The sequence below is a fragment of the Apteryx mantelli genome, chromosome 1 (genome assembly GCF_036417845.1).
Source record: "Apteryx mantelli isolate bAptMan1 chromosome 1, bAptMan1.hap1, whole genome shotgun sequence".
Taxonomy (NCBI): domain Eukaryota; kingdom Metazoa; phylum Chordata; class Aves; order Apterygiformes; family Apterygidae; genus Apteryx; species Apteryx mantelli.
The window spans coordinates 32,289,853-32,304,417 of NC_089978.1; the positions used below are offsets into that span (position 1 = coordinate 32,289,853).

General features: G+C 42.5%; 2 protein-coding genes across 3 annotated transcripts; both read right to left on the bottom strand.

Moving 5' to 3' along the window:
* Positions 1-814: 814 nt before the first annotated feature.
* KCNRG (potassium channel regulator) lies at positions 815-4,958 on the bottom strand. Its single transcript, XM_013948441.2, has 2 exons — positions 2,998-4,958; positions 815-1,067 (listed from the first exon to the last, which is right to left on the bottom strand). The coding sequence occupies exons 1-2, from the start codon at positions 3,579-3,581 to the stop codon at positions 815-817; spliced, it is 837 nt and encodes a 278-aa protein (XP_013803895.1). The 5' UTR covers positions 3,582-4,958.
* A 16-nt stretch (positions 4,959-4,974) lies between these two features.
* Positions 4,975-10,678, bottom strand: TRIM13 (tripartite motif containing 13). Of its 2 annotated transcripts, none has more exons than XM_067291821.1 (2): positions 10,612-10,678; positions 4,975-6,453 (listed from the first exon to the last, which is right to left on the bottom strand). In XM_067291821.1, exons 1-2 carry the CDS (start codon positions 10,612-10,614, stop codon positions 5,221-5,223), a joined length of 1,236 nt encoding a protein of 411 aa, XP_067147922.1. In that variant the 5' UTR covers positions 10,615-10,678; the 3' UTR covers positions 4,975-5,220. The 2 variants fall into 2 exon arrangements, with proteins under 2 accessions (XP_067147922.1, XP_013803890.1); XM_013948436.2 differs by lacking the exon at positions 10,612-10,678 and adding an exon at positions 9,764-10,534.
* Between the last annotated feature and the right edge of the window lie 3,887 nt (positions 10,679-14,565).

A 14,565-nucleotide genomic window follows, 5' to 3' on the forward strand; every position in this document is an offset into this window, starting at 1 on the left:
AAAAATTCTTTATACTAAGTCTTCCAACTGAAGGACTGTTTATCATGTTTTCATTCTTTTTATAGTTAAGGTTCTAAAAATTAACAGAGCGTTCATTAGCAAGTATTTTTTAATACCCTTTTATCATTGAAGTCTCAGTACTGAAGAGTAGCTTAATGCCTTTGGAGGGGAGGAGAGTATTCTGCAAGAGGTCATAATATATTATTTCATGCACACTAACGGTGGCTTCCCAAAGCCATTCCTCATGTCACAAGTCACACAGCAATACAACTTGTGATGTTTCTGTTATATTCCTTTCAACTAACTGCAAGACAATCATCTGTGTATGTATTCTTGCATATTGTTTCTACTTGTGAAATCATTCAGATTTGCATTCCTCCTCCAATCACTTCTTCAAACTGTCGGGATGAGAGAGTTGTGTGAAGTTATTTCTTCTGATGTTATCATATTTAAAGTCTACTCACAGATTAGCAGAGAACACAAAAATGATTTTCTGGAAGGAATGTCATTACTCTAACATGGTTGGTTTTTTTGAGAGTCTTAATATAAATTTTAGCCATAGATAAAAATAAAAACAACCCTTCAAAATACCGGAATCTGCTCCACAAACACAATATTGAATCCGTGGCTCTTCCATTTAGAATTGAAGAGCGTGGAGCAGCAAAAGGCAGGAAAGCAGAGGGGTGTTTTTTTTCTGAATACATAAAAAATAGTTTGTTATTTCCCCCCATAATTGCAGTTTCAAACCAAAAAAAAATAGGTTAGTAGTGTTGGCATACCCCTCTTCACCTTCAAAAGATTAGAGGAAAAAGCTTTATTTCCCTTTAAGCATTTGACTCCTTTTTGCCTGTGCTATACCAGAGCTCCCTGGGCTTTGGTTCACAGTGACGGTAAGGCCTGCCGGCCTCCTCATCCTTTCAAAACTGTAGCATTCAACTTTTTCTTCACTGGAGACTGTTCTGGTGCTTATGAGGCGAAATCCATCTTTTAGTAAAGTGTCAACCAGCAGGCCTAGCACATTAGTACCATTAATCAGCTTTCTATTATCAGGCTTTATGGAAACATACCTAAAATAAGAAAAAAAGTTGTTAGAATTTAATTACTTCCTGAAGGATGGATTTTTTTTTTTTTTTTTTTTTTTAACAAACCAAGTCACCAGATGGTTCATGTCAGCACAGTTGCACTGATTTGGGGCAACCAAGACTGTGGATTTTTTTCTTCCCTTGAGGATGATTTAACTCTTTTCCTCATTATAAGAACAGTATTCTTCAGCTTGTCCATTTACATGTTACAGAATAAGCACTTCTCTTTCAGCCCCGGAACAAAGCTCATTTCCTTAAGAAACAGTTGTGACCACCTCCATTTCATTTCATTTAACAGTGGGGAACTGACTGGCATGTTCTATAACGTTGCAACAGGTTTTCAAGCAAGTATAGTCAAATGGCAGAAGGGGCAATGAAACCAGGTTCATCTCAATAGTGTCACTCTTCATTACACAGGATCTCTCTCTACAAACAGTAACATTTATTGCAAAGTTACCTTGTACAGCAGGCGTTATGATAACAAGTAAGAAAATCATTTTCACATTACCTCAAATGATTATACTTTATATCAAGTACAGATTTAAGAATCTATCCAGACATTTCAAGGAACAGAAGTCATGTAAAAATACTATTACAAAATACATAAGTTGACAGGGGTGAAACTGTTCCACAGTTCACAGAAAAGTACACCAAACATTCATGAGAAGCACAAAAAGGGCAGAGTCCATGTCACCCATAAAGTCTAACTAAATAGAAATTCAGTAGGCAACATAATCAAAGTTGACTTGTTTCATTAATCAAGCTATACTTTTCTATTGATCTACAAAGGAGAAATTTTACCGAGTCTGAACAGAGAAAGGTAAGAATTAGGAGTACTTCTTGCAGTATTTAAGTTGCCATAACCTACTAAAACAACTGTTAGTCCAATAAAATTAAAAATAAATTACAAAATTAAGGTTTGGTACATAAATATAGGCTGCTTTACAAACACAAAGTAGTTGTTTCCTCTACTTATTTAGCTAAAGAAAGTTAAAAGGAAGATAAACTTTACTAATTTATTTTTTAATAATCAAAGGACTGCTGTGTTAATTCCTATATTCAACAGGGAGAATAACCCTGCTGGAACTATCCCAATGAAATTTCCATAAAATTCCAGATGTTCTGAGAGCCACACAAGACAAACTAGGTTAAGGCTTCTTGCATTAGAATGTTCCTCCGTACAATGGAGACATCCAGTAAGTTTATTTAAAAAAAATGTAAGCTATGGTATTAAAATATGTTGCTACTATCTCAAAAATCACTGATTTACAGCAATTTTAATAAAAACAGAACCTGGCTCTGAATTTAAAGAAAACCTGCTGTGTAGCATATAGTTAGTATTCTACCCCTTTTCCCTCCCCCTATAAAAGACCCTACAAACTTTTCAGTCCCTGAATGGTAATCTTAGTTCCACTCATGTTTTCCACTCCTGTTTAGCCATTATTTTTTCCTCTTTTCCATAGGAAATCCTATGAGACCATGAACTAGTGGACATTTTACTTGTTTTTCTTCAGTAGCTCACTCCTTACTTATTTTGTTTGCTTTGCTTCATTTTACTCTGTTTGTCAAGTTTTCTGGAAGGTCAGTGATGCTGTGAAAATCTAAAGTGTAACAGAGAGAGCAAGGAGGAAACAAGAAAGACCCGAAAGAAAACAAAAACAAATAACAAGAACAGTATATTTTAGAAAGTCAGGAATATTTTTAAGAATAGACAAATCAGTATAACAAATCCAATATTTCAACACCGGAAAAATGTAACATTAAACAGGCAGAAAGAAGGAAACCTATTTCTTTGCTCTCAGACAATTGTTCAATAGTTTCTTTAAAATGAGTCCTACTAGCAAGTAGCATGTACTTCAAGAACTTGAAGTCACAAAGCCATTTCCATAATGAGAAATCACACTAGGGAGAATACCTGGCCACAAACTGGTCACCAGCAGAGTAGTCGGTACCACACTGAAAAACCATATCGTGATGAGAAGGTCTTTCCAAAGGGAGTGGAATGAGTGGCTTCTGAGAAGGAAAAGGGCTATTCCAGGTCTGTCCTGACTGCTGGCCCGTAAACACAGCGATCTGTTCAGCAAGAGCCTCCACAGTGCTACTGCAGGAACCAAAGATCCGGAAAAAGGCTTGCATTTCCTGGAGTAAAAAACGCACTTCCAAGATCTCCAGCCTCGGCTTCAGCAAGTGTTCCTGGCTCAGGAGGTCAGCCAGAGAGTAGAGCTCATAGAATTCTGCTTCTCTTTGCAGCCTCTGATAGTCTGAAAAGTCAGTGGGTAAAGCGACCTGAAGAGTCCTCAAGAAGTCCATGATGTAACTAAACAAATTTCCGTCTCTATCCACAAAAAACTCCCCATTCACCTTCTTAAATTCACGGTCTTCATCGTTCAACATCCGTGCTAACCTGGATTCAGGGAACTGCTGCAAAGTAGAAGCCTGGGTTACAAATCTCACCCCTCCCACACTCAGAACAACCACCTCTCGATTACTCATCGTCATCTCAACCAGTCAAGAATTATAACACCCTGCTCTACGTGTTTGTGACTTTATCCTTCCTAAACTGCAAGCCATCTGCAGCTGCAAGAACTGTTCAGTGCTTTTAGCAAGTGTTTGAGCTGAGGTGTAGAGCAGCGATAGGATTCCCAGGCAACAAAGATGTAAATACCATGTACAATAGTTTTGTTTGCAGGGTTTGGTTGCTTGGAAACTTTGATTCTTGGAATTTAGTGTTTTATTTTTGAAATGAACAACTTCCAGTTCTACTTCTGGAAGACAGTTAATTGATCATCACACCTTATTAAACCTTCACAGAGACCAAAGAATATCCCCAAAGTATGACACATTTGCTTCCTGGAGATGTAAGAAGTTTTCATTCTATATATTGTTGTTCATAGGACCACTGTAAAAAGAGGTTGAATGTAATTCAAGTAATATATTTCAGTATTATACACTCTTCAGACAACTGAAGCTTACTTTTCACTTTAAATCATTCTGTTATCCTACGGCCAAGTCAATTAACTCAGAAAAGTGAACTCATTCCTGAAATAAGGTACATGAAATCAAATGGAACAGTAAAAGAGACTACATGCGTTCCAAGGCTAAAGCGCTTCCAAACACCAACAACATCCATATTCCTGTGACATTATGATCTCTATTCCAAGAAAACATTCACTCTTTTCCTCAGCTCTTGGAATTATGACCTGGAGATACAGAGAGGGAGGGGAGAGACACTGCCCTATCTGCCACCTTGGCAAGGCTAGAACACAAGCTGCCTTCCCCGGCTGACCAGGTGCGTGCGTTTCACAGCACAGAACTGTTTACACTAGGGCCTCTTTAAGAAGCAGCTTCCAAGAAACATGGATCTAACAAGACAGCTTAGATACCCTAATATTTTCATGCTGGAAAAGTAAACTGCAAAGTATGAACTATCTTGCTGCTTGTTCTTCTCTTATCAGCCTTTATTGATTTCTCTTTACCCCTACAATTTATTCAAGATGCTTGCTCTGAAAATGTGTTTTTGTATAGCATGTGTAAACAATAACAAATATCTACAGTACGGTGAATACACAAGATAATTACAACAAAAAAAATCTGTTTCAGTGAAAAGTAACAACCTCAGTGAGAAAGAGGTTCAAAAATGTGAATTAATGTACTCAGTATTTTGCAATGGATGGGCAGTCTTAAGAAGCCTCTCAGTATACCACTCTTCCCAATCGTAACTGTTCTTCCTCTTTCCAAACCACCTCCCAGTTAGGAAAATAATAATAATAATAACTAAGCTTTTTAGAAAGCAACACTTTTTATCAAAGGGTATACAATAGCTTATTCTACAATTATGTTACCATTAAACTAAGTACACAGTTTTGCCCTATATTAAGTAAAATGATGTACAATGAATAATGTTCTCATAATCACCACTGAAATAAAAATTCAGAAACAATATGTTTTTCAAAGCTCAATTTCACCTTCCAATTTATCAATGTTCAAACTATGTGAACATTAGGAATATTTTGGAAACATTTTGAATCTCTAAAATGTTTTCATTGGAAATCTTTAAAAAGAAAAAAACAACTAATTTTACAGAGTTTTATGTTTTCTTCACCAGATCTCTGTTACTTCTTACATTTCAGTAGGGACTTCACAACAATTTGTATTTGCACACAAACTGTGCAACATTATCCAGTACCACTAACGTATAGTTTTTACACTTTTCTCTTAAAAGTAAAGCTCCATCTGTCATCTGTTCCCAGTAAAAGACTGCATGATCTGCTATTTCCACTGTATCTGCCAAATAGGACAAGCTAATTGTAAAGAACTGAGATTTCCAGCACTGGAGATTGTCAACAACATACTCCACAAAGGACATTCTGGTGACAGCAAGGATAAGCAAGCAAATAAGAGAGGTCACTATGAATCTGAACGAAAAGACTGAGGGAATCTTGAGTTTAAGAGTGTTGTTCTCCTGAGGCAAGGAAAGCTTGTCCACATCAACTAGTTTTATTCCATTCCACTGGCTGGTATCAAAGTTCTTCATTGTAGGGCTGATGTCTACATTGGAACAAGGTAAAGGAGTTTCTTTGAGCACCTTGATTTTTTCTCTGAATTCCTGCATCTGTTGCAGAAATATAATGGGTTCAGATACATCTTTGAAGGCCTCTGCGATGTTAAAAGCCATTCGTTGCTCTTGTAGGATTGTATTCAGTTTATTGATTTCCGGGTCGTAGGCCTGCATCACTGCAAGCTTCATGGTCTCAAAGTCAGAGAGAATCTCATTTCGTTTCTGCTCTAGTGTGTGTTGCAACTTCTCAAAGAACTCTTTCACCTTGTCAGAATCTTTGGTCAGCATCTGCAGAGCTTTCCTCTTACTGGTTTCTAAGGTATCCAACCGAGAGAGGGCATCTCCGCAACGCCAAGTTTCAAAGCCCTGGAACAGGGTTTCAAACGCACGCTTCTCCTGGGAATAGGCCTCTTCGATAGAACAAAACACATGCTTCGTATGGTCACCGCGGGTGGCACAGACCCCACAGATCAGCTGCATGTCTGTCCGGCAAAAAATGTTAAGGGGTTGCCCACTGTGCACTTTGCACACAGGCATTTTAGGAGTTACTTTGATTTTGTTATACTTCTCCACAATACCTTTCAGCGAATAATTGACTTGTAAGCTGTTGACTCCAGTAACAGGAGTTTCCTTCCTGCACGTGGGGCACTTGAAAGGGGATGGTCTCCAAAGCACATTTCGCACATTCCCCTCGAGTATTCCTTCCAGACACTTCCTGCAGAAATTGTGTGAACAGGGCAGGACACGAGGATCATCAAACAGGCTACAGCAAATGGGACAGGTGAGATCTTCCTCCAGGAGCTCCATCATATCCTAGGAAAGAGAATAAAGAGAATAACAGAACTTTAAAATTTTATTTCTCCTCCAGGAAAACTACGCAAAAATTCATCTCCATCTGAGACAAGGCTCAGTGAGAAAAGGATCTACCCTTTTCCTCAAACAATCTTAAGACAAAGTCTCAGCTGGGTTCACACAACCAGTCCAGCCCCAGAACTGGAAACTTCACAAATGGATTAAATTAGTTGTGGTATCTGGCCACCAGATGGCAGGCACAAGAACAGCTCAGTGTCCAGGCAGAACCATTTTCTGACTCAACAAAAATGCTGGAAAAGGCTAGCCAAATCCAGCAAGAACTTTCTGTATCAAATGAAAATAACTCGTGTACTAATAATTCAAGACTTAAATCTTTCTCCACTGATGCAAGACTCAGCAATTGGATTTTCACCAAGGATACCAAGCTGATATGCCCTGCTAAGATTTGATCACTCTCTACTTGTTCAACTCATCCACAGCTTACTGTTTTAAACATCAAGCACCACTACTTCAAGAAAGCAATATTAGAAGGTGGCTGAAAAAGCAAAGTGTCGGAATTCCTTCAGCTACAAAATATGTGACATGGCTCTTTTCTTCCATCTGCAAAGACAAAGGTGAGTCACCATTTACTTAAAAACTTATATGTTTTTCTCTTGTTCCTGCAGTAGTTGTAAATAACCAAGCAAATAAATTATTGTTGAGCAATTCAACACAAAGTTAAAATACTTCAAAGAATAAGCTGCACATAATCCTGAAAATTCATAGTGGAAAAAAAAATTATTAACCATTTTTACTGCTATGCAATCTCTATTTCCAATTCCATTCTCACAATATCAGTGCTTCAGCAATTCCTCTTCCTGGACAGGACCTACAGGAAGAGGATTTATCATTTATCTTTGTACTGGAGTAGCCCTCTGAAGTCTCAGTGAGGGGACCCTGCCCACTACACTCCCAGTGGCTCTAACCAAAGTCAAGCTCTCAGATGCAGACACCTTATAACTACAGCATGCCCTAAGAGAACAAATAGCTAACAAAGACCAAAACTGGTGACAGTGAGTATTAGACAAATCTCTCAAACACTTAGTTTTGAGCTATACATTAAAAAGGTGCTTCCTTTGTATTGAATCCTTTCATATCATATACATATAAAAATAAAATTCCTTTATAAATTAAAAGATGTATCACAAAAAAATTGCATTCAAGTAGCCCCGTAGCAGCAAAGCATAGGAATGAGCTCTTCTAAATAGTTTTGATATTATTACTAAGGTTCCAGTCCCCTCAAAGAGATATAAAGTGGCAAACAAAGGGAGCCAGAAGAGCTGCAAGGGAAGATCCAGGCTGCACAGGGCAAGAAGAGCAGTAAAATCAATACCACTGATCCAAGAAAAGCAAAGATAGCTACAGGGAAGAAAGGGAATGTCAGTTCTGAGTTTCTGTCACAAGAGAACAGATACAGTTGCAGCAAGACTTCACAGTAAAAGCTATTCTTGAAAGGTGTAAGCAAATCTCCCACACTTCACCAGTGACAAGTAGGAGAATACATGTTTGTTTGGATAAGCAGAGTTTGAAAAAGTTGCCAACTTTTCTGCTCAGCCTCAGGACTAAGGTCATCGGGCAGAAGGTGGCCACCATTAAAACTAGAGACAAAAGCCCCTGAGAAAAGGTCCATTACTCCATTTGCAGCCTAAGGATTCCTATAAGACCGCAGATCCCATTCAGAAACCTTGTTTTCTAAAGGCAACATCCTCATTAGTAAGTCATTTTGAAGCACCTTTCACTGCTAGAACTAGCGAGGTTTCTCTCTTCCATCCTTTCCCTAATATTAAAAGAATGAAATGAAGGGAAAGGGATGATTTTGCCCCCATAGTCTTAAGTCTTCCTCTTTATGAGCAGATCTCTATTTCCAGCTTTACTCATAACTTTTAGCCATGGGTAGCAGCACGAAGAGGAGACAACTCACAGCTTTGCTAATGTGTGAAAAAGAGGAAGAACTGCAAAACTAAAACAGCATTTCTCCATTTTTCAGTATTTGGAAATTCACAGTACAGAAACTATTTGCTCTGGTCTACATCCTTTACCAGGGAAGATTTTACTTTTTAATCAGGGAGCAAGAAAACAGTCTTTGCATATCTGAGAGTACTGCAAACCGCTACAGAAAATGCTTACTACAGGTTTAATTGAAAATGCAGGACAAACAGTGAAAATCTTCATGCTCTTAAAAGCACAAAAACATGCATGAAAAAGTTTCATGATCCAAACAAAACTTTTCTGGTGCATTCCAACCCCATTTATCCAATTAAATAATTACGCTTTATAAATGGAACTGAATTGCAAGAACGTTATATGACCTCATTAAAAACTAAGGATTTAAAAAAAAAAAAGAAATGGGGAAGCCTATGAGCATGTTTTATTTTACTCTTGCAACAATGCCAGGAACACCAAACCAAGAATACTAAAACCTTGTATGACCGGTTGAGACAGCTGAATCAGCTTGGCAACTCAGTTTTATTTTTCAACTTCCGTCTTCCTTAAAACATTAATTTCAAGTAATACAATTCCTGTGGATTAGAACATCCATTTTATTAGCAACTTGACAATTGCATGAGTGACTACAGCTCAAACTCCAACAACATCTCAGCTTCTCCATTGAGCAGCTCTCTGCACAGCTTCCGACATGGGTATGGATGGCCCTAGGACCTGTCACCCAGACAAAAAGGCACAGCAGCTGTCTTCCTTCACCTGAGCCACATGACTTCTGTGGCTACAAACCCAGGAGACTGCACCCCTTAGAGCAATTTTCATAGTTTCATCATTCAGAAGATGAGATAAACGACTCAACCTATAAACACAAAAAAGGAAGCTCCATAGCTTAATTCCACACTCCAAACACTGTATGAGAGACAAATTCATCTAGGATGTTTCTCAACACAGAAGTTGGGTTTATCAGCTAGCAGAAGGCAGAAGGCAAATCAAAACTTCACCAAGCTGATTGCAGCATACAAATTTCTTCAAACACAACAAAAAGACAGCTCGCACTGAATAACAAATTTCCTGCAATGACAAGTAAGTATTCTAAATAAAACTTGACAGAGTCACACTGCATTTCCACAAGCAGTTGAGCTGGTCAGGAGCGGTATTCTCCCCCTTCCTTTGCAAGGGCCCTGGTCCTTGTCAGGACCTCCTATGAGCTACTTCACTAGCCTTTCAGATTAGTGCATTGAATCAGCTCAAAGAGGGTCCTGCAAGAAAAGGGCAAGAGGAAGATGGGAACTCCTCCTTTTGGCAGCAACAGTGTTTTGATTCTGCTCACCCCATACACAGGAACCGCAGACTAACTGGGCTTCGTTGGAGACGTTTTAACACGGAGCAGTTGACCTCCAGGTATGTTAGGCATTCGCGCAGCCAAAAAGACCTGAAGAGAGTGGCCATGCTTTAAATCAAATATTTCATAGCCAAAGTTTTTTCAAAAGTACTGTGCAGATGCAACACGTCCAGCTTTTAGTAAGCTAGAAAGGCCTGAAAAAATAAGCAATTACAGTTAAGTGCATTTACAGCTCTAAGAACATTGTTTCACTAGCAGAGTTTGAGAGCCCACCAAACACATGATGCAAGGGCAGCACCACTGCATACTTCCGCGTTAACTCATCAGCAGCCTCTTTATCCGTCTCTACGGGCAGGAATTCCCAAACCGCTTCTGCTTACAATCCCCCGCTTCTGCCAGGCTCCCGACCCCAAACGCCGGGATGAACAACGAGGTCTCTGTTGGGCCCACGACCCCGCTCCCGCACAGCCACGACCTGCCCTGGGTCACAACCCCGGCGGGGACCCTTCTTCCAGCGGATAACGGTGCTCAGAGTCGCTCAAAGACCACGCTGATGGAGGGGGGGAGGGCTGCGGAAGAAAAACCCTAAGGATAATTGTCCCTTCCCCTGCTCGCCCGCTGCCCTCGCTCCGAGAGAAACGCGCTATTCAGCCGCTTCACAAAGCCACGGGCTTAACCGCTGCCTCTAGCCAAGCCGCGGCGCACGCAGACAAAGGGCCACAGAGCGCCCTTCGCGCACAGCGAGCTTTCCCCGCCTGCTGCCGCTGCCGCCGCCTCCTCCTCCTCCTCCTCCTCCCCCGGGCGCACGGGCCGGGGCGGCGGCGGCCGTTACTCACCATCGCTGGGACCGCGGCTGCTGCGGCGCGCGGGGCCCGGCGCGGCCCGGCCGCGGCGCGGGCTGCGGCGAGCGGCGCGCGCGAAATGGCAGGGGCGGCGCGAGAAAATGGTGCCGCGCCCCGCGCCGCGCCGGCCGCCAACGCCAACGCCGCGCGCCCAACCGCCAGCCAGCGAGCGCGGCGGCGGCCGCGCAGCGGCGGGGGCGGGCGCAACGGCCAACCGCCGCCCCGCCCGGGGCCGCCACCCACCCCCCCGCAGCCCCCGGCCCCGGCCCCGGGCTGCGCAGAGGGCGGCCGTGCTGCCTGGCGAAGCAGGGCGGCTGCAGCTCTTTTGGGCGCCCTGAGCCGGCGGTTGGGGCCTGCGGCCCGGAATGAGGGTGCCCGCCCCCGGTGCGAGGCGCCGAGGGGCCGCTGTCGTGTCCTGGCGTGCCGGGCCGGCCCTCGGCTGCCGCTTCCGTGCGTGAGGCTGCCGAGCCGAGCGGCGGCTCTGGGGCAGCTCAGCTGCAGCATCTTCCTCTTCCTGGAGGCACGATGGGAAAAAAACAAGCGAATTGGGCCAGAAATTCTCATGCACGCCGTAAGACAGTGGCGACACGTTCCTGTTTGCTTTAACACACCTTGTGTATTATTTTCTGCTGGTGAATCTGTTACCAGTACTCAGCTAAGGATGGGTAATGTGGCCCATTAAACCACTCCGATTTCCCCACTATAAAACCCGCAGCCACAGCAGGAGCCGGAGCAGGAGGGAGCCCCGCATCCATCTGCAAGGATCCTCCAGTTACAGGACTGTGAAACCGGAGCTGGGATGCGGGGAGACACTAGAGCAGCTTTGTGGGTTTTATCCCTTTGCAGCCCTTCTGCTAGTTGTCAGTCAACATAACGGCTCTCGCATCCAAGCCAAAATGAACCTATTTACGAGTTGGATTTTGTGAAACACGACATCAAAAGCTGTTCCACAACTGATATACTCTGCTTCCTGCGTTCTTGTCATTCGCTTGCTCTTCATTCACACTTCATTCATCCGCTGCAGTCACAGCATTCATCGGCACATGGGATTATGCATGCTGAGGACTGCTCACACAAGTCAAGTTTGCAGGCTAGACTGTATGAAGCTTCCTCGCTTGTCTGGCATCTTTCTTCCAGTTCTTTAGGAATTTGGATTTTAAAACTCAGTAACACACTGAGGCTGCAGTTCCCCATTTACTGCTGCCAAAAGAGGGAGATCCCTTGGCCTTCCTCCTGCCCTAGTTCCTCCTTCCTCTTCCTCGTCTTCCCCTCCTTCCCTCCTGCCGCTTTCACCTGAGCTGGCCTGTCCCCTCAGGTGAACTCAATGGGAACAGTTTGACCAATGAGCAGTATAATAAAAAATCCTATTCAGAGTGCTCACGCGCTTGCGTATTTGATCCCTGATTTATTGCAGAATGGTTGCAGAAGTCAGAATTGCTACACAACAGCAACCAAGATCACTCTCCTTTCATAGGTGCAGTGTAATGGCACATTTGTTTCTAGTTGATTGGTCGGTGTCTTTGCAGTTTTTAGAACAAATAATTGCAGGTAGTTTCTGAAAACTGACAGTTTAATCCATTCCTCAACTACCAAAATTGTGCTCAAGTGATATCCCCATGCTTGCACATTTACAGTTGCCAAGTGTCCCTTGTCCATGCTTTCCCAACAGCCATTTTTATAGGAAGAATTCCCTAATTTTACTAATCTTTTTTCTGTAATTTTGTGGTTACAGATTTTAACAACAACATGGCATTTTATATTCCTCACACATTCTAAGTTAATGTATTTCTTGTATCACTTTTTTTCCTGATATATTTTTAGAGTGAATTTTATCCTCCAGTAATCCTTTTGGCTGACATTAGCTCATTTTCTTTGTCCTGCTCTGGACTGCCTCCTTATAAAGAAAGAGGGAGCTGTATGGGCACAGGAGTGGAGAACTGGCTTCCTGGGATATCTTTTCTTCATTGGGACCCTCTGAAAATTTTATTAACCCTTCCTTCCCTGGGCCTTCTGTCAAAACTGAAAGCTGAAATCTCAGGACAAACACAGCAGCTACAATATCATTTCCTATGCAGCTGCAGGATTTCTGTGTTTGATGCACAGAGAGACAGTGCTCCACTAGCTGAGTGTGCCATGGCTGTCTTGAGCATGATCAAATACAGTTTGGTCATTTTACTACCTCTGTCTCAGTGATTATTTCTAATACACATTTAAAATACGTAATAGAGCTCAGGAAGCTGTACACAACCAACTTTGTTGCACAAATGTGATCTGTCTTTCTGCACATAAACTCTTTGTTGTTTATACAGTTTTTCAATAGCAGTTTGCTTATGAGCTTGTACTGACACACCTGAAAGTGCGGAGTGTCTTCCTGAAGCATCATCAGAGGCCAGATGTTGACGCTTCGGAGAAAGGTTCTGGCTGATGAAGAGCATCAGTAGATCTGTGGCAATATCTCCCTATCTAGTAAAGAAGCCAAAACAAGGGAAATACAGGCTCAGGGGAGAGTCCCAGGTCCAACTGAAGCGTTAGATTAAATGTCACCCTTGGGAGGATCCAAAATACATATATTTGGAAGGAGTTATAAAATAGTGACAACTACTATTTTTACAAGGCAAACACATCTGTATTTGTGTTAGGATAAAGGGATAAGGCCTACTGTCATGTATAAACTACAGAGCGAGCCTAGATTGTGGTTCTTCTATTAAGTGTTAGGGCAGGAGATTTCCGAGGCTGAAGCTGTATTGCGTGGGGCAGTCAACCTTACGGCTCTGTGCTGCTACTCTCTTCCCTTGTACCAGCTCTGCCGCTCGTCGCATGCTGTACAGTTCAGTACAAGATCAGACGGTCACCAGAGCTAACATGGAAGAGAGAAACAAGATTTTCCCCTTTCTGTGGAAGGAAGCCATTAGACTGACTCAAACCATGACAGGTAATTTTACCCCGAGAGGTGGATTCACAGGAGGCTTAAGCCAACCTGAGACTGTGCTACCACCAAAAGAGTAATAACATCCTTTTCCCCTTCCCTTAGTCATGCTTTCCTGATGCCTCCTCTCGGTTGGCTCTGACAATCACGTGGCCACATGTTAAGTTAGAACCACTTGCCAACGGAGCTGAAAGCTAATCCAGTAAAAAAAAAAAAAAAAAAAAAGTTTTCAGCAGGATCAGTTTCCTCATCCAGCTTATCCTGCAGCCACACAAATGCTGATGCCAGCATACGGGAGCCAGAGAAAGTGCCCTTGCAGTGGCAGCCCATGCACACTGCGACATGAAACAGAGCTGCCTCCCGCCGGCCATAATTTCACAAATGCTTCTAGGCAGCTCTTGCCGGCACCGCTGCCAAAAGTAACATGGTCTTGCCCTTTGGCCGCACCAGCTGCTCATCCCAGGCCCCAGCCACTCTCTGTCTTGTGCTGGAAGGTATCTATCTGTCACAAAGATGTTGGATAAAAGTAGCTGGGGTTGAAAGTAACTTTCTTTTTCCGTGTTCATGTTCGCCATCATTAAGGCTTCTCTGAAGCTATGCTACCGAACACTTAGCACACCAGAGTTGTCTCCTAGGGTGAAGCACCAAGGAAAAGGGAATAGTTAAGGGGTCTGTCATCTCCCTTGGTATTTTCCATTTTTATCCCCTGGCTCCACATCTGCCTTTACTTCCCGCTGATGGAGGTTAAGGCTTCACCTCCTATTGCGGAGGTGTCAGGGCACACAGGCAGTAAAATCCAGCCTTCAGGATAATGACTTCTTAAAACACACTGCTTTATGCAGCTGTGTGAACATACCCCCAAATGCAGAGAGACAATCTGAGATATACTGTGTACTATAGGGACCTAAATATGGAAATAAATCTGCAACAGATTTGATGCGATAGCAGCTCAATAACAAGACACTGTAAGATAACATGAATACGGAAACTATTCAAAAACAGCTCCGTGTATCAAACACCTT

Excerpts from the sequence above, each read along its gene's own strand:
- KCNRG (XM_013948441.2), bottom strand. The coding sequence starts at position 3,581 with ATGACGATGAGTAATCGAGAGGTGGTTGTTCTGAGTGTGGGAGGGGTG. Across the intron at positions 1,068-2,997 it reads GGTGACCAGTTTGTGGCCAG|GTATGTTTCCATAAAGCCTG; the intron begins GTATTCTCCCTA and ends TTCTTATTTTAG.